Source organism: Podarcis pityusensis (assembly GCF_964106645.2).
Source record: "Podarcis pityusensis genome assembly, chromosome: 9".
Taxonomy (NCBI): Eukaryota; Metazoa; Chordata; class Lepidosauria; order Squamata; family Lacertidae; genus Podarcis; species Podarcis pityusensis.
In genome coordinates, this window is record NC_138034.1 from 41,029,603 (window position 1) to 41,052,192 (window position 22,590).

At 41.0% G+C, this 22,590-nt stretch overlaps 1 protein-coding gene across 6 annotated transcripts in view; it reads left to right on the top strand.

Moving 5' to 3' along the window:
- The window catches only part of LOC308485880 (uncharacterized protein), a 131,636-nt gene that overhangs the window by 107,474 nt on the left and 1,572 nt on the right, over positions 1 to 22,590 (top strand). For all 6 annotated transcript variants that reach the window (XR_013990796.1, XM_081022135.1, XM_081022137.1 and 3 more), the window contains 2 exons: positions 9,011 to 9,106; positions 9,721 to 9,778. Coding sequence is in view for 5 of the 6 variants with exons in the window: in XM_081022135.1 (XP_080878261.1) it covers positions 9,011 to 9,106; positions 9,721 to 9,778 (154 nt within the window). In the remaining variant the exon portion in view is untranslated. Of the gene's footprint in view, positions 1 to 9,010; positions 9,107 to 9,720; positions 9,779 to 22,590 lie in introns of those variants that run through there.

The following is a 22,590-nucleotide window of genomic DNA, read 5'->3' on the forward strand; positions in this document are numbered from 1 at the left end:
GAAAATAGCAAGTATAAATCTCATTGCTACATTGCTGTAATTCTTCTGATTCAGGGCTCTGAAAATGAAATGAAAAAGGTTTCTTATATAGAAACCTTAAATAGGCTTTTGAAATCATTCTATGCAATTTTAAACATTTTTTTGAGCAAATACTAATAATGTTAATTTTCAGTGCAGAAATATGGAGCTTTTCAAATATTACTGCAACTGAAAAATTCAACTCCATTGTCTATGCATTATATCAGGGGTATTCAAATCGACCCCTAAGTGTTGAGGCAATTGGATCCCTGGACTAATATATGTTGGGATGTTTAGCTATTGGTGCAAAGTAATTCAAAAGTCTGAAGATAGGCTCTCTAAGGCCTGACCTGAGGAACAGATGCTGCTAGCTCTGCATTTTTAATAGTTTCAAGATGTTTCAGATTATTACTGCATTATGGACACTGAGTCCATTTAGAAATGTAATGAGGAATGTTTTAAATAAAAAGGGCTAAGTGTAGGAGGTGGGACAAAGATGGACTTAAGTGATCTTTCCTCTTCATGTACTGTGCATTGGTTAGGAGGTGCAAAACATCAGCATCACTATGAAAATGTCTGCCATTTCCCTTGAAAATAGAAAACTACTACAGAGCTTTTAGTTGTCTCTGTTTTGAACAAACAGAATCAATAGTTCAGCTTGGGAGATTCTGGAGTAAACTAGTCCAAAACAGATTACATATCTGTAAGGTAAAGGTAAAGGGACCCCTGACCATTAGGTCCAGTTGTGGCTGACTCTGGGGTTGCGGCGCTCATCTCGCTTTATTGGCCAAGGGAGCTGGCGTACAGCTTCTGAGTCATGTGGCCAACATGAGTAAGCCACCTCTGGCAAACTAGAGCAGCGCACGGAAACGCCGTTTACTTTCCTGCTGGAGTGGTACCTATTTATCTACTTGCACTTTGACGTGCTTTCGAACTGCTAGGTTGGCAGGAGCAGGGACCGAGCAACAGGAGCTCACCCCTTGCGGGGATTCAAACCGCCGACCTTCTGATCGGCAAGTCCTAGGCTCTGTGGTTTAACCCACAGCGCCACCCACGTCCCTATCTGTAGGGTTCATTAAAATGTGCCTCAAGGATAGCATTTGGATGCTATTTTATTTTATTTTATTTTAAGCAGTTAAGAGGAGGTATTGCCCCATTCTTCACTCAGGGAGGCGGCCCACTGAAGGCGTTGTGTTGTGTTGTGTTGTGTTGTTTGGAGTTGTAGTTGCCTTTATAACAGAATGCTCTAGGTTGTGTACAATAGTTTTGGTAAAAGCAAAACATTTATCCTTAAGATTTGCCCAAACCCAAGACTGAACATTTCCCATAAGTAATTGTTTGGAAAGGGTGAGAGGCACTAGCATGTATTGTGTGACCAGTACCATGCTAGAAAGGCATGGGATCATTTTTATATCATTTTAGAATTTTGAAATTTTTTTTTAAAAAGATCTTTAATAAGAAATAATAATTAATGTTTGTACAGTGTTTTCAAGGGCTCCACATGCATTTTGTAATCCTTACACCAACCCCTTAAGGTAGATTTCTGTATGATTTGTTATTTTGTCATCTGTTTGTAATTGGCAGGCAAGTGGGGAAAGCATCAGTCACTCACTGCATATTCATCACCCAGTGTTAATTATATTAGTTTAGAAAATCTGGTGTTGATAGTCAAAGGGTGCAGTACAATTACCCATCCAGTGGAGCCTATTGCTGCAACTGCAACAGCTTCAGTATCAAGGTAGTTATCTTCCAGGATGTTGGCAAGGTCTGGGTTTGTAAATAGAGACATTGTTAAATGTCCATCAGCCTTGTCATACAAAGTGAGCCTTTTCTGTCCCCTGTTACAAACTGCCCATTGTAACCCAGAAGTACATTCTTTTGGAGATGTATAATCTTGAAGTGAAGCTAAAATCTCTAAAGATGGGATTATTGCAGGGATGATTACTGGAGATATTCACTAGTCCTGATCCTTCCTTGATTAGGAGAAGAACTCACAGTCTTTGTGTTTTATGATTCACAGCATGCCAGTATGGGCTAAGTAGCATGACTGGCTTACCTGGTTGACTCTTGATTTTCATCAGGCTCATAATATACCTTGGTGATGGAAAAATGAGCTGTGAGCATAAAGAAGGCAGGCAGTAAAGATTGCAACATGATTTAAAGCTGGACAGGAAAGCCCTAAATACGCTTCCAACAGATTAGTTTCATTCCAAAAATAGTGGTTATGAGAGCTGTAGTGTTTAATACATTAGATTAAGCAATTAAATATATATTTAATTGACTAAAAATGTGTCCCTGATTAGTTAGTATTTATAGCAGATACTTGCACAAACTGAAAGGGGCAAGTACTGTTTTAAGGGACTTTTGCACATGTAGAGGGAATGTCTGTAAGAACGCCCTTACAGACATTCTTCTAAACTTAGATGATGCTTGCTATGACACATATTGTCTAGAAAAATTGACAGTTCACTCCTTTCTTCAGAACTATTGCTAATCAATCAATTAATTGACAAGTAGTGAAATCCTGTGAGCATAGGGGAGTCATCATAAACTGAAGTCAGTGTAGAAATCTTTGGGTCTCCAAATGCTGCTGAACTAAAAGTCCCACCAGTCCCAGCAAGTTTGGGCAATAACTAAAGGTGGTGGGGGCAACAAAGGTTCCTCACAAGGGGGAAGAAATGGGCAGATTCATAGTGTGCATATGTATGGATCAGAGGAGAAGACAGCTTGCTCCCGATCCTACCTTCCCCCAACAGAATAAAATTAAGGCACCAAAATAGCTGTCATAATGAAATACACAACTATTGAAGCCAATGCAGCATTCAAGATTAATGCCTCCCATCTCCTCTCTCTCTCCTCGTCCCTCCCCCCAACACAGTGGAGAATATCGCTATTCCAAAATTTCATCCTGTTCCCCCACCCCCACCATCATTCTACATCAATTAAAAAGAAAAGAAATTACATTTGTTTTCTCTGCTCACTGCCAGATATTCCCCGAGGGGATGTGTTGGTCGAAGGGAGCCACAGTGATGTAATATATATGGTTTTACAAGCTTAGAATATAGGTTTTTCAAAAGTATAGGCATTGGACAGAGGTGAGAGTTGGGAGAGAAATTCTGAACAGTGTCATGAAGAAGCAAGCTACATGACCAGCCAGGCAGGCTGCTCGCCATGTTGTCCTGGAGCAGAGTGAATTAAATCACCCTCCTACCTCTTACACATGCATCTGCTCCAGCTTAGTCACAGGGTCAAAGAACAGTGGCTTTCCCCACATGGTGGGTGAAGTCTGTGTTCTAAAGAGGCTAATTGATGTCAGGCACTTTCAGTCTGATCGGTAGACCATGGCAAACAGGAGTGCCCAGATGAGCGACTGTGGCTGGAGACCAGCAGAACAATTGGAGAAGAGTGCCCTGACTTTATCATGCTGTTACTTCATTTGTCTTTCCTCTGGTTCAGCTCCTTTATTAATGACCAAACTTCAATCCACTGTGCAAATAAAGCTGCAACTTGCCATGCTGGCTGAATATGCCACTCGAATATACTAGCATTCACATACTCAAACCAACACTTAATCTGCGACTTAGCTTTCCTTCCACGTTGTTTCCAATCTTCTTGTTGTTGCGTGCTTTTTTTGAAGTCTTCATACCAAGACAAGAGGCTGTCATTGCATTACTATGCAAATCTGTTTCAAAACACATAGTAATCTGAGCCATGTCTTCATGCATATTTGAAAGAGTTCTCAACCCCCAAGTTTTACATATAGTGGTTAGGGAAAACAATAGGCTAAAAGCACTTAAAGTGGTATTTGGGAATTGTTTGCTTAGGAGAATAAAACAACGTCTAGGATAAAAAGATAATGTTGTTGTGATTGCTGCCTCTGTAGCCCTCCCGCTCCCAGAGGGGAGTATTTAGGTTGAGTGATTTGATACAGAGCAGTGATCTCCAAAATGTTTTCCCACAAACCACTTGAAAATTGCTGAGGGTCTTGGTGGACTGCCTAATGATTTTCCTTCCCTCTTGTTTTGTAATTGTAATGTGCGGTGCTAGATGCTAAACTACTTTTTAAAAAAAGTTTATACCCCCCATCTTGACACCAGCTATGACCTTAATCCTCTGAGGAAGGCAGAGCCACCTCCTCTGTCACTTCTGGTCTGCCCCACTCACCTTTGGGAGGACCATCAAGTTATAAGAACAATGGAGCAGCCATTGTGCCTACCATTCTTTATATGTAAGTGGCTGTGCATCCCTGCAAAGGTGATCCCTGCGGACCACCTAAATGAAGCTCATGGGCCACAGGGGGTCTGTGGACCACACTATGGGAACCACCGATATAGGGGGCTTGGCATCATAGCTCTGATTAAATTTAGCACTTTCTGCAGTTGTTCTAATGTAAAAATAACAATGTCAGAAGATCCAGTTGCAGATCTTCCAGGTAATACTTTGGCCCCAATGCCAGAGTAGCTGAACTATGGCCGTCCAGATGTTGGACTACAATTCCCATCAACCCCAGCCAGCATGGCCATTGGTCAGGGATGATGAATGATAATGGTAATCCAGCAACATCTGGAGGGCCACAGTTTAGCCTAAAGGGTTATATACTTAACAGGATAAGTAACTCATCAGGTACATCATATGTGACAATGACCATTGGTGCTCTTGGGTAATTTTAGACTCTGGTCTTACCAAGTCCGCACATTTAAGAGGGTAATGTATATCACTTCACTTTCGCTGCTTTCACCATTCACCCACTTACGGACCTGATGACAGTGGCTTCTTGTTTTTATAGTAATAGTTTTGTAGTCACTTTAGCTAGGGGACAATACAATATTAAAAGAGTAAATAATCTGATAATGTAACTCTGTCATTGTTACCAACTTTTTAGAAAGTCCTTTGCTATTTGGATTCATTTTTTCCTAAAATGTCTGCTCCTGGTTGGGGGGGGTGTGTGTATTAATTTTGCTGTTTTCTCAATACTTTCACCCCTCTGTTATTTGTAATTGTATTGAACAAAAAATATGTAAAAATGTGGTACAGTGATACCTCGGGATGTGAACAGGATCCATTCCGGAGCTCCGTTCGCATCCTGAACAAAACGTAAGATGTGACTGCACGTCTATGCATGCGCAGGTTGCGTTTCACCGCTTCCAAGCATGCGTGTGACGTCATTTTGACCGTCTGCGCATGCGTGAGCGGCGAAACCCAGAAGTAACGCACTTTGTTACTTCTGGGTCGCCACAAAGCACAACCCAAAAATACTTATCCTGAAGCATATTTATCCCGAGGTATGACTGTAAACTTGTCCTGATGCATTGCAGGGGCTTCTGCTGAGTAAAGTCCTGGGCAAGTAGAGGAGACCCCTTCTTCAGACTTTCTCCTTGAACTCATGCAAGGCTGTGGTGGGAGGAGTGGGACTTGACAATGGAGTCCTCCTACCTATCACATGATTATTCACACGTTAATAATCTGGACGTCCAAATAGAGCTTAATTAATGTCTTTTCCCTCTAATCAGCAGTTTGGCCAAGCCATTCTCCTCAGTCTTTGGCCAAAGAGTCTTATCACTTCACAATTTACTTCAAGTCTGCCTTTCAGTTAGGTAATTATTATTTATGCTGTTTTCCTCTCTTTTGAACACAGTTGCTGGGGTTGGCTGAAAAAGGGACCATGTTTATTATTAGCAAGTGAAGGAATCATAAAGGAAAAAATGAAGAGAGGTCATTTTGTTTCCATGGTGTTCCATCGGATCATTCCTGAATGACATTTTACCATGTAACAAAGAACAGTCATGTTGTTGTGCAACCCTCATGAAAACCAAGCTAGGATACGCTGGCATTGGTTTATATTTTTCCTTGGTCATTCCCTAAAATATCAGGACTCTGACATATCCAAATGTTTTTAATATCTTGGAGGAACAAGGTTGTATTCCCTGACAACATGAATGCTTCCCATATGTGCCCTTTTGTTAAAACCACTTTTAAAATGCCCCCTTAGATTTTTTTAGATGTTAAATAGTTGAGCATTTCTTTCAGCTTTTGTGTAATAGAACACAGAATGTGGTGTAGAGAAGCTGCCACATCTGACCACATCTAATAAAATAGTCATTCAGGATATGCCCAAGCCAGGTCTCATGGTCTGTATCTATTTCCTGAGAAGGTTAGATTTCCTTCATTTTCCTTCCAGCTTCTAACTCTTTTAGGATCAAATTTAGATTTTGGACTGCAAGGTGTAATAAATGGTGTGGGTTATGTTGATGATTTAGATTTCATACTCACTCTTTACCATAAGGTCCCAGGGTGAGTTACAGTGATATAAAGACATAACATTAAAATTCCGTAAAACAATTTTCAATCAGAGAAATAGGGTGAGTCCTTAAAAATATTTCTTAGTTCTCAAAGGTCATGGTAAAGATTTGCAAAGCCTCAAGCACATGATAACTGACATTCTACCACTGGGTGGCACTTGATGATGGAAGTAACTCTAGTGGGAATGCTAGGTTGTTGAAAGAGAATTGGAGAGGTTGAGAAGCTTGAGCCAAACCACAGGTAGCCAGCTGAGTTAAACCAGAAATTAATAATTATGTGATGCATGGAGTTGTACAGTCAGCCTCCAAAGGAGCCCCAAAGATGGATGCCAGCCAGCTGTAAGAGTGAGAAACAAAGACAAGGGGTTTCAAACTGACCCTTTGACATTAGCCTGGCATGAAACCTGCTATGTTCCTAGCAGAAGGAAAACTGGAAACAACTGTTGAGGCCTGCAGGAGGGGGGCAGAAAAACTTCATGGTTTGAGCAAAACAAAAGCATAAAAGGGAACAAGCTGCTAAGCATGAGACAAAACAGCTCAAGTGCATTTTAAAAATGTGCATTTCAAGATGCATACATTGAAGGGGGAAACCACATATTTTAATATGTATTTTGTTATAAAATATGTATTAATACAAATATTAGTGGATTTTTTTAAAATAAGGAATTGCAGCTTAATGCTGAAGTGAGATGGATGGACTTCTGAATAAGTACATGTGAAATTGATGGGCAAGAAATAGACTTATCCACCCATACCTAATTTTGCTTACCTTCCCACCTGGAGAAGAGTCCAAGGGAACTCGAATGTTTGCTTAGTAAAAATGAGATATAAACTTCCCTTTGTGACATTTTGTTTTGTTAAGGTACTACTAGCTTGTAGCTTTTGCATTCTTTACCCTCCATGTCAACATTGCATCAGAAGAGAGCCCCTTTGCCCAGTCTGGGTAGCAGCCCCCAGGTCTCTTGCATTACTTACAAAATGTACATTTTGTCTCATGCCTTGCATAGGAAGGCATAATGGCCACCAATTAAGATATACAAGGTAACGATTAAGATATACAAGGAATCGTATAATGAGGAAAGACCAGTCCTAGCTGCAGACAAGGGAACAGAACACACCAGAGGGCAGCATTTACTAGTCATTGTCACTTTTACTTGCCATGTGTATTTCCACTAAAAAAAACCTTTTAAAAATTTAACTACTGTGTCACTTAGTTTTTAAAGATTAATGAAATGTCTCTTTTAGCTCTTAGCCCTTTTAAAGACTAATACAATTTTTGAGTCTTACCTATGTTCATGACAATATTTGATTGCTAGTCTTTAATGCTTCTGTTACTCAGACACAGAAAATATTTACTGTAAATAAGACTGCATGCTCAAAATAATTAAGAACAGATTAATTATGCCTTAACTAGGAAGAGATCCTGAACATGCATTCTGACTTGTAAATTTTGCACACATTAGTGGATCATGTGACATAAAGGGAGAAAGCTTGTAGAAGTTCCTAGGTTTGATCCCTGGCATCTCCACCTAGGGCTGGGGAAAAGTTTTCTGTCTAAAACCCTGAAAAGCTGCTACCAGTTAATATAGCCCAAGGATCAGTGGTCTCCCTCTGATGACGGTGCATGGAATGATTAGCCTGATAATCTCCCCCACTCCTTACCTTCAGTGAGAGGCATCAGTAGGATTTCATGCATAACATAAAATGTTGTGCATTGTATTTTATGCAGGTTTATTCAAGTCAGTGTCACCACAGTCATAAAGGATTATGTCCCTGTACCTTAAGACCATGTAAGGCTGAAGTCAGCCCAACTTTTTGTTGGGATATCCTTAACATCACTTTAATATACAGTAGTTTCCCTTTCATGGTCTTTAACAGCTGGGGTAAGGAGAGGGCAAAAAGTTAATTCACTGCCATCCCCCTTTCAATTAATGTTGGATGGGGCATTCTAATCTGCAGTGGTGAACTGGGAGTACAGAACCAAATAATGGCAGTTGTTAGTTCAAATGAATACAGGATTCAGTATAACATGTGTCCCATGAATTTTAATTACATTATTTTAAATGTACACACACTCAAACCTGACAAACCAAACTGAACATAAAAATATTAAAAACTCCATCTTGAGAGTGTTTTTGCCAACTTTTGTTTTATTTCACAATCCTTGTGAACCATGATAAGACTGCCACCAGAGCTATTTTGTTAGATGTTTGTTGTGTAAACTCCAGTGAAGTAGTAATTTCCTGTTTCTGAAGATGATAATAACTATCAGCAGCTCTAGGAAAACAGCACAGGTAAATATGACTAGTGATGCTTAAGCTCTGTTGGTTGTATATACACTTTCAACTGATTCATATTACTGATGTGATGTCTTTTTCTGAGGGAAATAGTAGTACAGTGGTACCTCGGGTTAAGTACTTAATTAGTTCCGGATGTCTGTTCTTAACCTGAAACTGTTCTTAACCTGAAGCACCACTTTAGCTAATGGGGCCTCCTGCTGCCGCCGGAGCACGTTTTCTGTTTTCACCCTGAAGCAAAGTTCTTAACCTGAGGTACTATTTCTGGGTTAGCGGAGTCTGTAACCTGAAGCATATATAACCTGAAGTGTATGTAACCTGAGGTACCACTGTACTAGTAGTAATAATAGTAGTAGTAGTAGTACTTTCTCATTTCTTACTCATCCTATTCCACAGTCCTGCTCCAAGGCCCAATGACCTCTCTCTGCTTCCAGATTGATCCACAAGCCAGCTGTATCAAGAGACAACAAAATTTTCATGTGACCAAGCCAGGTAGGCATTTTAGTGGCATTACCTTAACAAAGAGACTGGTTTGACCAGTATAGCGGTCCCTTCCCATTTTACAGATACCAAACTACAAACTTGGAGACCCACAGGCATAATCCAAAGCAAACCTCCCAGTCCTATAACAATACTGTACTTTTGCTTCAGCACCTCCTTAGGACTGCCCCCCCTTTTTTTGGTTTGTCTGACAGTTTGAAAACTCTGTAGAAGCACAGGAGGCAAAAGTTGTATTTCGGACATGAAGACATTGGGAAACGGGAAACACTTGCACTTCATGTGTCTCCTACTCTTTTCAGTAACTTATATTCCATGAAGTTTTGGGAAACCAGTGTTTTGTAATGGTATTTTAAGAAGCCTGGCTTGCAAGTGGGTTGAACTGTAAAACACCCATTCTGTGCCCTCACCAAGCCCTAGCTGCAAAAGAGCAATAGAAGGAACTTTTGTTTTATCTCTAATTCTCTCAGCAGCTTCCTGGGAGCAGGGGTGGTTTGACAACACTCCTGAACCAAACAATAATTTCACCTTACCACAAATTAAAGCTGTTCAACTTCATAACAACATTTATAAAAACAACTGCTAACCTTTTTATCTTCATCTGCCAGAGGAAAATTGGAAGGTGACGAGGCGAGACTCCACGCTCCCCAAGAGACCTCCAGGCAGGTAAGATTTCCTAAAGTGAAGTAGTCTAGGAGTCCAACTGAAAAAACAACAACAACAACAACAACTGTGCATTCTCCACTTATCCTAACAGTGGGTACCACAGAAAATCCCATTGAAATGGATAGAGCAGTAGGTGGCTAGAACCTATTCAAAGACAAAGCTGTATGAACAGCACCTGCCATTTAGAAATGGTACGAGGTGAAACAGCTAATGAAATCAGAAAATTAGGACTGAATTACAATATGGCCCTATGCAGCCAGTGGAGGCTGATCCATTGGAATGAATGAAGCACAGTTCCACTAACCCCAATCTGCCTTTATACAGCCCCCACCTGACTCCTCCTTACCTACAACTTGTAGGTACTTTCCTCCTTCTTAGTCTTTGTGTTGCCTTTTTAAAAGAACTCATCAGGGATTAGGTTGTGGACCACACTAGACTTAGTTGGCTGTGCCTGACTTTGTCTGCTTTTGGCCTTCCTGCTTTCCACCCTACCAGCCCCAATGGGTACCAGGCACTACTGTCTCCAAGAGTTAGGTCCATCTGGCAGGATAGGATGGCTACTTTCTCTGACTGCATCTGCGGGACAGAGATATTTCAGCATAATGAATTTAAGCCAGCATAGTGAAACTATTGGGACGCAGGTGGCGCTGTGGGTTAAACTACAGAGCCTAGGACTTGCTGATCAGAAGGTCAGCGGTTCGAATCCCCGCAACGGGGTGAGCTCCCGTTGTTCGGTCCCTGTTCCTGCCAACCTAGCAGTTCGAAAGCACGTCAAAGTGCAAGTAGATCAATAGGTACCGCTCCGGTGGGAAGGTAAACGGCGTTTCCGTGTGCTGCTCTGGTTCGCCAGAAGTGGCTTAGTCATGCTGGCCACATGACCCAGAAGCTGTCTGTGGAGAAAGGCCGGCTCCCTCGGCCTATAGAGCGAGATGAGCGCGCAACCCCAGAATCGGTCACGACTGGACCTAATGGTCAGGGGTCCCTTTATCTTTACCTTTAGTGAAACTATTGGACAGGCAATAGGCTGGGCTGGATGAAGCCTTGTGTTGGCAGAATATGGCAAGGATGGGATATGGGCAGAAGTATGGCAAGGGAGGAGCATGACTCAGTGGAAATCCTACATTCTTTCAGAAGTTCTATGCTCCCCTCCTTGCTGCAATGGCATAATGCAGAGGTGGGGGGTCTGTTTCAGCATTCCTTCATGGGCAACCTTCTGAGGACCTGACACCAGTGGTGGATGTGACAAAAGTGGGTGTGTTGAGACACATACCACTCTCCATCCTCAATCCAGACAAGCAAGAGATATTACTACCATTCAAGGACACATTCCAGCCAGGTGCAATTACTAAAAGCGGCACAGTGCAGCAGGCCAGTGAAGGATGTGGTCTGTGGTTTGGGTGTGGACTGGGCCAGAAGAGAAGCTTGGAGGGTCACATTTGATGGCTCCAGATACATAGAAAAAGATTTTGATACTAGCCAATATGGCAATTGATAGTGATGTTCAGAGGAAACCTTATAAAAGCCTTTGGCAATTGGTATATGTGCCCCTTTATTTATTGTGACCGAAATGCATCAACCATTTCCTTTAGCTCAGCACTCATCAGGACAACACAGTCAACCTGATGCCCAGGAAATAGCTATTTATTATTAGACTGAAAATGCTTGCTGCAGTGTGGGATTTTCTTATCCTTTGCTGAGCTGGCTGCAATAGCAACGCCAAGAACATCTGAACTGTACATAGGGATGCAAGCTTTGAAATGATTGTGGAGTACTTTTTTATAGGGCCATAGTTTTTTTAAAACTGGCAACCTGTTTATTGAGCATTCATCCTTACTGATTTTCACATAGTTTGTATGGAGCTTATTCACAGTTTGTATGGAGGTTATAGCCTGCTGTTTATTGAGCATTCATTCTCATTTGTTTGCGCAAAGGTTCTATGAGATCACATCAAGTCATTGTTATTCCAAACTTTCCAGCACAAGGGAGAGCAGCACAAGAGTGCCCAATCCACTTTAATTGTGCTATTTGTCAATATATGATTGGGGGTGGGGTGGAACATGGGCAATTCTGTTTGCATTCTTGTCTATTGGTCCTGAGACAAGTGTCAATCAAAATATGCATATTCCAGACCAGCAGAACTGAACTACTCCTATAGTAGTATTCATTCTGCATCTCTGCATATGTTATTTTTTTAAATCAGAAAACCTGTCAAAAAACTTTTCATATGTAATGGATGGGGTTGAATGGGGTTGAAAAGCATAAGAGAGTAGATAGGCCCTAATTAGCTGGAGGCTTTCTTTCTTTCTTTCTTTCTTTCTTTCTTTCTTTCTTTCTTTCTTTCTGTGCCCTTCACCCCTTAAACATGTAAACAAATCACAGATGGTAGAGCGCTGAAAAGCTGTCATTCTGGTTAACTAACTGTGTCAATTGACTCAAAGAAAACAGCATGGTATTAATAGAACAAATCCCTCAAAGAAGGCAAGAAGCTGAGGTTTACCAAATGACCTGTGTATTACCTGGGCATATATATTAACAGATGAGACCTAGAGGCCTAGTCCAAATCTTGGTGAATCAGGAAGGAAATTTTGCTGATATTATTTGTTAGATGCCTCATAAGCAAGTCCTCTAGGTGCTGAACCATTTACACAGCCATGCTAAGTACTTGATGGCTGCAGTAATTAGTCATGATCTGCTTATGTGAATAGACCATCATAGATACAATGGCACAAACAGATCATTCATATCACATCCAAGCCTGGCAATATAAGACATTCTGGTCATGGGTTAGCCCTTGGCATCCTTGGGCAGCTGCAGGAGCCAAATGGTGTAGCAGAGGCCACTGGTGCTAACACCTTCCCTTGGTCTGTGAGTCATCATTTTAAATTGCCCACAATATTCTTTGGAGCAATGCTACATACACTGCAGAAATTTTTAAATGGTATCTTGCTGCAACCACCTGGTAAACCTGTGGCAGGAGCCCGACGTCATAGGAGAAGCATTCAACTCAAGTCAAGGACTGGCCCTGATTACATTCTGCCTGGGGAAAGTAGTCAAGTTGTGAGTTTTGAAAAGCTTGGAGGTTTTCTAGAAGAGAAAGAGGGAATGCTGGCTCATTGTTAATCTCTTTGTTAATCAACTGACTCCTTCATTTGAGTCATTTGCACTTAAAGGTGCCAATCATGTGTACAATAGCGAAGGGTAGATAAATCATATGGCATGTGTATGAATGCATGTGCAATCTATCCCAATGTCTAACTAGAGGGAGTGCAATTACTACATTTGTTTCCTTAGCAGTGGCATCACCATGGAGAAAACAAAGGGCTCTGCATGTTCCCACATGCCGTAAGAATCATTTGGGCACAGTAGGAAGACCTCTTCCTGGATCTGAAGCAAAATAAGCACAAGCACATTCACAATGCCATTTATATGGCAAAAGAATGTTGTGCAGTCTTTCAGGAGACATTAATAGATCTTTAGATATTATTCGTTACATTACAATATTAAACATTTACACAAGAAGAGCCTGCTGGATCAGACCAATGGCCCACTGTTCTCACAACCAGATACTTGTGGGAAACCTCACAAACAGGAGTCAAGCACAAGAGCACTTGCCCCTCCTGTGGTATCTAGCAACTGTTATTCAGAGGCATTACTGTCTTCAACTGTGAAGACAGACAATAGCCATCACGGCTAGTATCTTTGATAGCGCTCTCCTCCTTGAATTTGTCTACTTGTTTTTTACCAGGTGTGTGTGTGTGTGTGTGTTTCCAGCTGGAACTTGCCAGAATTCAGTTCTGGCACCTCTCAGGTGGACGCCATTGCCATTCTAAGAGAATGAGAGAGGCATTCATGGTGAGTTCTGGCACCTCTTTTTCTAGAAAAATAGTGCCATACCTCAGGTTGCAAATGTGATCCATGTGGGAGGCATGTTCGCAACCCACAGCGTTCGCAATCCGCAGTGCCCTGTCTGTGCACACGCATGACGTGATTCGGCACTTCTGTGCATGCGCGTGACATCATTTTGCATTCCAGTACTTCCAGGTTTGGTGCGGCCCACAACCTGAAAACGCGCAACCTGCAGCGTTTGCAACCTGAGATATGACTGTAGCACTGTTCTTTTAAAGCCCTCTAGGTTGGTGAGTCACTGTGCCCTGTCAGAGCAAGTTCCATATTTTAACTATGCACTGTGTGGAGAAATATTTTCTTTTATCTGCCCTGAAACTTTAAACATTCAGCTTCATACACAGAAGAGTTTTCAGAGATGCACAATGTTACATTGGTCCTCTGGGAATTTTGCTGTTATTTGTGACATAGCCAGAAGTATATAATCACTATCAATCTACCCCATTGTTTCAAAGGTTAGATTCCCACACAACCAATTTTGCCTTTAGCTCGGAGTTACTGAGTACTGCATTCCTAATGTTCTGTCACACTCCAGTAGCACCAAATATGAATGTTCTGTCAGAGTAGACTCAGTGCTGTTTACCTCACGAGGCACATTATTACCAAATTAACTCACAGAGCTCTGCTTCTCAACCTGTTTGAGTGCTGAGTAGAGAAGGGTAAGAAATTTATTTGGTTCCCTTTTGTGCAGGAGTCTGGTATACCCAATCCAAAGTTTCTGTTTTGCAGGTTGGAATATAACTCCCTGCCAGAATGCCCTTTCCCAGAATTTGCAATGTACTGTCGGTGCACAAAAATCCCCCCCCCAAAAAAAAACCACTTTAAAGTTGAAATGCAGATTTTGCTGGCGAATACATTGAAAAAATTGCATTTTAAATAGATGGGGTGGATTTGTTGTTGTTTAGTTGTTTAGTCGTGTCCGACTCTTTGTGACCCTATGGACAGATCTAGCCATTTTGGTTCTCCCAGTTTCTCATTTCTTCAATTTTTAAATTCAGTTCTCTAATTTTTAGTAACATCTTTCATTATTTGCTATTTACTATATTCTTTTTTTTAATTGTGTGTTAAGGGGGGAAAGACTCACAAAACTATGTCCTCTAGAAAAGGGCAGAACAGCAGGAAAATTGATGGTTTCATTGTAACCAGAGACAGATAAATCCCCAGCCTCCAGGTGAATATGTTGGTTAAATGTTTAGATTAACTCATTTGATTGAAACAATTGGTGCCGAAGGAAGCATCCACACCCTCTTCTGATGAACTACTATCTCCCTGTAAAATTGCTGGGCATCACAACTTCCCTCAGGTAACACCTGCTTTCTTTGTTGCTAGTTAAGCCCATGTCAAAAGCAAGCTCCCTTTACTTAACCTAGCTTTGTTTTTGTTTTTTTTAAAAAGCTTTTTGATCCTTAAAAGACCTGGCATGGCTGTAAGCAATAGCAATTACCAATAATAAGGGCTACATTTAGCGTCCTTTCCTCAGAGGCACTGATCCTTCTAATCCAATGCACACCAAATAAGGAGAAATTGCAAGTTCTGGAATATAAAAAGAGTCCCACTGGATCAGAACAGAGGTCCATCTGGCCCAGCATCCTGTTTCCAACACGGGGCAGCCAGATGGGTCTAGTCCACAAACAGAAAATATAGACAACAGTTCTCCTTCCCCCATTGGTTGTTTGAATCTACAGCAACTGTGTTTCCTCCAAATGTTGCAGTCTTGCCTAATCCCATGAAATAGCCACAGAAAGCTCTATCTTCCATAAATGTGTCTGATTCCCTTCTAAAGCCAACCAAGACCAGCATTATATCTTCTGGCAGCAAGAGCCATAAAATAATGTGATTTATGATGGTGTGCTTTCCCCCCTTTTCTTCTTCTTCCTAAATCTGCTCCCATCAATTTAACCAAGCTACCTTAAATTCCAGGATTGAGAGGTTAAACCAAATGATTAAAATACTACATGGGAAAACCATTAAGCCTGTCAAACTTGGGTTTTCCTAGGTAGTGTTTGGATCTTTCATTAAACCCATCGTTGGAAATATCAGAGTACTAAAGCATCTCATTTCCCTGGAAATTCTGGAGGCAGTGTGATTTAGCTTTATATGTGGTTAGATTTTCTTATGAAACTGCGTATTAACAGCTGACAATCTTGAAACAAAATCTCAGAATGAAAATATTATAATTTCCAATGGCAATGTGCAGTGCAGTATATCTTGGAAGTCACAACAAGACTGGCATAGCTAAGTCAGCTTTAAATGTCCAAAAATGCAAAGTCTTGTGAATTCATTCTATTCATTAATCTGATCTCTTTTTCTGCTGCTATAACTCTTATTCTTCCACCCAGATCTCTGTAAAACAATGTACTATCACGTCATCAAGCAAGCACTAAGGAAATCGTTTTGCCAAATGTACTTTCCTGGAAGGATTTTTTTCTTAGCATTAATACATTTTCTCGTTCTCTCTTGTTTTATGGGTTTGCTAGTCGTGTCAGGAAAAGATGCTTAACGTCAAGATATTCAGCTCAGCTCTTCTTTGAAGGCTTTTCTAACCTGATGCTATCTAGCTCAAGGATGAGCAAACTTCAAACTTGTGGGGTCAACTTTTTTTTCATTAGATCCCTAAGATTCACCAACTGGAGACAAGTGATTGCATAATTTCCAGACAGGCAGCTAACTAACTGTTAGTTTGTTGCAGCAAAATCAATCGGTACATTTGCAAATAAATGCCTATGTTGGAAAAGAAGCCTTCATTGACCTCTTTCCCAAGCGCTGTGTCCCTAGAATTTCTCACCTCTCATAGAAGTAGGGTGAGCATAACAGTATTTTCTGTTCCACCACAGAGAACAATTTGTAAAACTCCCCCCCCCCCCATTTAGGGAAATATTTTACTGAACAAGGCAACAAATCATTTTACTGGCATGGCAAGCCTGTTAGATGGTTGTAAATGGAGTTATTGGTGAAAGGGAATGGCAGAAGAAAGATAGCTGCAATCTTCAAGTCTCTGTCAAATGGTAGTAGAATCTGCCTGGAATGAAGCATCACAACTTATCTGACATCCTGTTCTGTCTCCTCTTTTTATTTGTTTTTGGTTCCCTGATAATGAATCTGTCTGACATTGCTTTCATTTTCTGTTCCAAGGGTTATACAAAATATTTCTTCCTTCCTTTCAATGAGAAGTCTTATCATCTTTACTGGAAAACTATGGAACGGATTAATCCATTTTGCATTACTTTCTATGGGAAAGTGCGTCTTGGTTTTGGAACGCTTTGGTTTTGGAACAGACTTCCGGAAAGGATTAAGTTTCAGAACCAAGGTACCACTGTGTTGACCTATCCTTTCCTAACCTGAGCTGGCTAGAGCTGGTGGGAACTGTAATTTAAAACATATGGAGGGCACCAGGTTGTGGAGGCTGGATTGTTGTTGTTGTTTAGTCGTTTAGTCATGTCCGACTCTTCATGACCCCATGGACCAGAGCACGCCAGGCACTCTTGTCTCCCACTGCCTCCGGCAGTTTGGTCAAACTCATGCCGGTAGCTTCGAGAACACTATCCAACCATCTCATCTGTCGTCCCCTACTCCTTGTGCCCTCCATCTTTCCCAACATCAGGGTCTTTTCCAGGGAGTCTTCTCTTCTCATGAGGTGGCCAAAGTATTGGAGCCTCAGCTTCAGGTTCTGTCCTTCCAGTGAGCACTCAGTGCTGATTTCCTTAAGAATGGATAGGTTTGATCTTCTTGCAGTCCATGGGACTCTCAGGAGTCTCCTCCAGCACCATAATTCAAAAGCATCCATTCTTCGGCGACCAGCCTTCTTTATGGTCCAGCTCTCACTTCCATACATCACTACTGGGAAAACCATAGCTTTAACTATATAGACCTTTGATGGCAAGATGATGTCTCTGCTTTTTAAGATGCTGTCTAGGTTTGTCATTGCTTTTCTCCCAAGAAGCAGGCGTCTTTTAATTTCGTGACTGCTGTTACCATCTGCAGTGATCATGGAACCCAAGAAAGTAAAATCTCTCACTGCCTCCATTTCTTCCCTTTCTATTTGCCAGGAGGTGATGGGACATATACTGTTTAAAAGGATGTTATTGGATCATCACACTAATCCTGTTTACTTTTCAGCACCAACTAACATACTTTGTCACTCAGCCTTTTGCAGGCATTTGATGAACGAAGTCCAGTTGCTAATGAAACTGCATTAAGTCAGTTTTTCAATTATGTGTGGAGTTTTTAATTGTGGTATTTATTTCTGGTTTGTGTTATTTGAGTTTGATTAGTTTGTCTCATGTTTTTATAATGTAATACACCCTGGGATCAATAATCGATAAAGGGTGAACTAGAAATTAAATGAATTAAAATACTGGCTTCACGTGATTTTCTAGATGGAAATGCTTTTCATGTAGAAAATGTGCCAGATCTGAAGTAGCCATTCATAATGGACTTCAAAGGCTGAACTTTAATTTCACTTCACATGCTAACAGAAAATGCTGAACTCACATTGGAATTGCCTCACATAGAAGCAAACCAAGTCAATATTATGACTGGGTATAGAAGACATAATAATAAATGATCGTGTTCATTTGAGTCTTAGGGGAGGAAACATTTTATCTATGAAGCTCCCAGTAGCAGACAAAAATATATGTTACAAGTGTCAGGTAGAGATGTTATAAAAGTGCCTTGTAACAAATACCCATAATATCCTAAAGGGATATTCCTAGTGAGCAGGCAGTAACTTGTCCTAGAAGGCAACAGCAGGCATGGAGGAATTTCAGCAATGCTTCCAATTGCTACATCTTGCTGTCTGAAAATGTAAAGGCACCTTAGAGATGCAGCCATAAATTTACTTGGCTTGTAAATGTCATTAACTGTGTTCCATATGGAATTAATGATGGATGAACTGCCCTCATGTCAATTCAGAATCGTCTTGGCTATTATGTGCTTTCTTGGCAAATGTTTGAGAAGAACTCATCTGCTTCTGAGAGTTCTTTCCTGCCTTGTAATATTGCCATATGCTCTCCAATACAGTCACGAGGTCAGTGCTCTGTGGCTGATGCTCAGGAGGCAATATAATATATATATATTGCCCTTTGAGAATTGTTCCAAATGCCATCATTGGCAGACAGCCACTTGGAAATCCAACCCCCTCAAAAACAAATACACTAAGAAACAAGAGAGGGTATCATTTCTTCCAGAAGTGAAGTCATGCTCTGAGTTCCAACCCTTAAATTCTCAGAACAGCACCATCCATTCACAAAATGTGGGTATCAGCAGGCTCCAATGATCTCGGAGGTTTGTGGAAAGAAATTTAAAAACCCAAAACTATCTAGTGGAGTCTGAGCATGCTCAGGGGGCACAGAATGCTGACCGATGAGAGAAATGAAAGAAAACAGAATAACTGGGAAGATGGAGGAATGGAGGTGAGAACCTTCAAACGGGTCATGGCTCCCTGGCTGGAACTGTAAAGAGGACTGGTTACAGGTCCTATTTTTTCATCCAGTTGGCTGGATGGTTAATCTTGTCCCACAGTCATAGCAATCAACAAGTTCAGTGAGATGAAAGAGTTTAACGTTCATTTTGCACATGAATCAAGGCAGTTGGGTTAGGGCACCTGATGGATTGAACATTAACTGTTTATACTCAGAAACTCATTTTACATTCTGAGCCAGAGAAGAACTTATTGAGGACATGTTGGTTGGTTCATAATATCTTGAAGCATTGTGATTTGGACAATTCACATTCCAAAGTTTGACAGAATCACTACATGGAAACCTTTAAGCTGGATTCATCTTTGGTGTGACTGAGAGGCTTAAAAGATAATATACTCATTGTTAAACAGTCTGTCTTCGTGGAAGTAGAAACATATCATTGCTTCAATCTTATTTTTATTCTGTCAGAGTACAATTCCCCTGTCAATGCTTGTCATGTTTCAAGGTTAAACACCATTCATTTGAAAAATAACATCAACTACAGGACTAACATACTGCATAAATAAAGAAAATAAATATAATTCAGATCTGAAATTCATTGGCATAACCAGTCATAGACCTCACTTCTAAGTGTCTTTATATTTTGCAAGTGAGAAAACCATATGAACAAGCTGATGTTGATTTATAGCTAATGTGATGTTTGCTGTCATGTCTAATAAAAGAGGCCATAGAGCTAGCTGAATATCAATATTGAAGATGTACGTTTTTGGTGTACAAAGCATAGAATTCTGGCACTCTAGAATTGCCCCTCTGTTAATATCACAAATTTAATAGAGCAGCAATTCCAGATTGACAGAGTATTCTAGTTATATAGCCCCTTTGAATTAATGAACAAATTAATGCGTTAATGAGAACAATCAGAATATTAACTTATGTTTATGGTCAAATAAATATTTCTTCAAATTATTGAATGGGTTATGTACCATAATTGCCAATGTTCACAAAAAGCATTTGTCTACTTTAAGGAACACTTCTCTAAGTTTCTGAACGAAGCTAAGAATTGAAAACATAACGGAATGGGTTAGTGTGTATTTAAAGAATATTATGATGGTGGCTTTTGGAAAGGTGTTTCAAGGTCTGTCTGATCTGCAAACAAATTTAAGAGTTGTGACAGAAGCCAGCTTAGTAGCTATAGAGACGGTATTTTGGCCATCTCAAATCCTGCCTGTTTAGACTATGTCTATGTCATTCATCTGTGGATAGCTCAGTCGGTAGAGCATGAGCATGGATTTGAGTTCACTGTTGGGGAAAAAATCCTGTATTGCAGGGTGCTGGACTAGATGAATTTCGTAGTCCCTTCCAAATCTACAGTTCTATGATTCTGTGACCCTTGAATCCAGTAGCAATCTAGACACATAGCTGGACCCTGCAGAGGTATCAGCTATGGAGCTGGATCAAGCACAAGGCTCTGAGCCAGCTGATGGAGATCAAGAGGAGCCACAAGTTCCCCATCTTTATAAAATGCCTAATGCTGTCTAATTGAAAGCAAGCCAATGAAAGCTAGTGTTAAGCACTCATTTTCCCCATAAACATTGGATATTCCAGTCAAAGTAATTTTCTGAACTGTGAGGAGGTTCAAGCAAAGGTTCAAGCAAAGTGCTACAGGTAAGAAAGACGGGATACCTGAAGGGGGCTTGTGGCTCATTGTCCTATGGTGCTGCAGTGATCAACTTTCAACATGTTCACTCTTGCCTTTCTGGTTTCTTTTTACAATACACCAACCAAAAGCTTGGGGGGGGGGGGACAAGTACAAGGAGAAAAACCCATAGGTGATGCTTTTTCATCCCCCTGGGCCAAAGTCATTCCTAACTGGTGGTCAGGAATAGCATAAACTATACTTCAGGAATGTAACACAGTTTTGTGAGAGCCCCTATTTTTATAGTTTAGAAATCTGAACCAGTACGTTTGACATGAGATCTAGACAGATCATCTGAACCTTCTTCCAGAATTAGGTTTACACTATTTTTATTTTTATTTCTTGCTTCCTGCTAGTACTTGTGCCTTAGAATAAATGCGTGTAGGAGATCATGGCCAAAAAAAGAGGTGGGGGAAGAAAGAAGCCCTATGACCAGATGTTTTAAAGTGAACCCTGAACCATTTTTCACACACACACACACACACACACACACAAACACCCCGCTGGCCAGAAGTAGGGCCTGTTATTTATCTAAGCATGTCAATGTGCTGACAGAGTACCAAAAAGAAAGATGGTTAGCAGAGCTCCACAAATATACTTTGTGTGTCATTTCCCTGAAGGCAGAAAGGTGAATGGGTCAATCACTAGTGAGGCATTTGCTTTAGGGCTGCAACATTTAGTCAATTAATCAGATTACACTTGATTGATTAAAAAGGTGCCCCCAATTAAGCAGGCAGCAGATTTTACTTTTTTAAAAGACAGCTTGGTTATTATTTTTAGTACAAGTAAACCACATGTGGCATTAGCTATCTTAGAAAAGGCATTTCTATTCTGAGTCTGTCCCTCAGGTTCCTTGTCCCTCAACCCAACTATTGTATTTGAAGATATTGGTACAAAAGTTGGGTGCCTGCCCCTCTCTCTGCTGGACAGTGGCAAGATCCCCTGGGCTCCCAGGCACCCACACAGGGATGGAAGACAAGGCAGAGACTGTTGTGCTTTAAGAAAGATGGTTTATTCACCTATTTACACCTTCGTTCTGCATGGAGGAGTCCAGATCCTGGGCATGGTCACTTCAAGAGGCAGCAGCCTGCAGTGTGCTTCCTCCAAAGATGAATCTCAGCCCTTTTTCTCCCTCTCCTCCCTCCCAGAAACCCCCTGCCCTCCCCCAGAGCAGTTACACTGGCAACCTCCCAAATCCCCAGTCTCTGTTCACACCTGGGGCAAAGAGGAAGGAGTTCCCTTCATAGGAGCCAACTGCTAGGGGCTAAGGGGTCTTCACACACACCCCAATAAAATATTTGAGGGACCAGCACCCCCCAAAATTGTGAGCACTGCCATTCGAATAGCGTTTGTTTGCCACATCATGTGATCAATTATGTGGGGTGGGGCTTATCTGCCCCCTCAGTATTTTATTTAAGTGGGAATCCCTAGTTCCCTTGTATTGTTAATGTTCCCCAATTGCTCTCTATTATTTATTGATGACTTGCGCAGCCACAGGAATTCCTTTGCAGCTTGCATCTTCCTTTCATATCACAAATAACCAAAATCCTAGCATTTATTAATTTCTAGTGTTTACTCTAAATCTATAACAATATTTATTACATTTAGTTCATGTATATTCCAACCTTCTTCCAAGAAGCTTAAATTAGGTCTACATCCTTCTTCCCTCCTTCCACGGTTGTATCCTCACAGTGACCTAGGTATTCAAAAAATTCATGTAGGGCCTCAAACTGGGTAGGGGATGTGTGCACCTACGTTAATGCCACATCCAACATCCCCATGGCTTCCCGCCA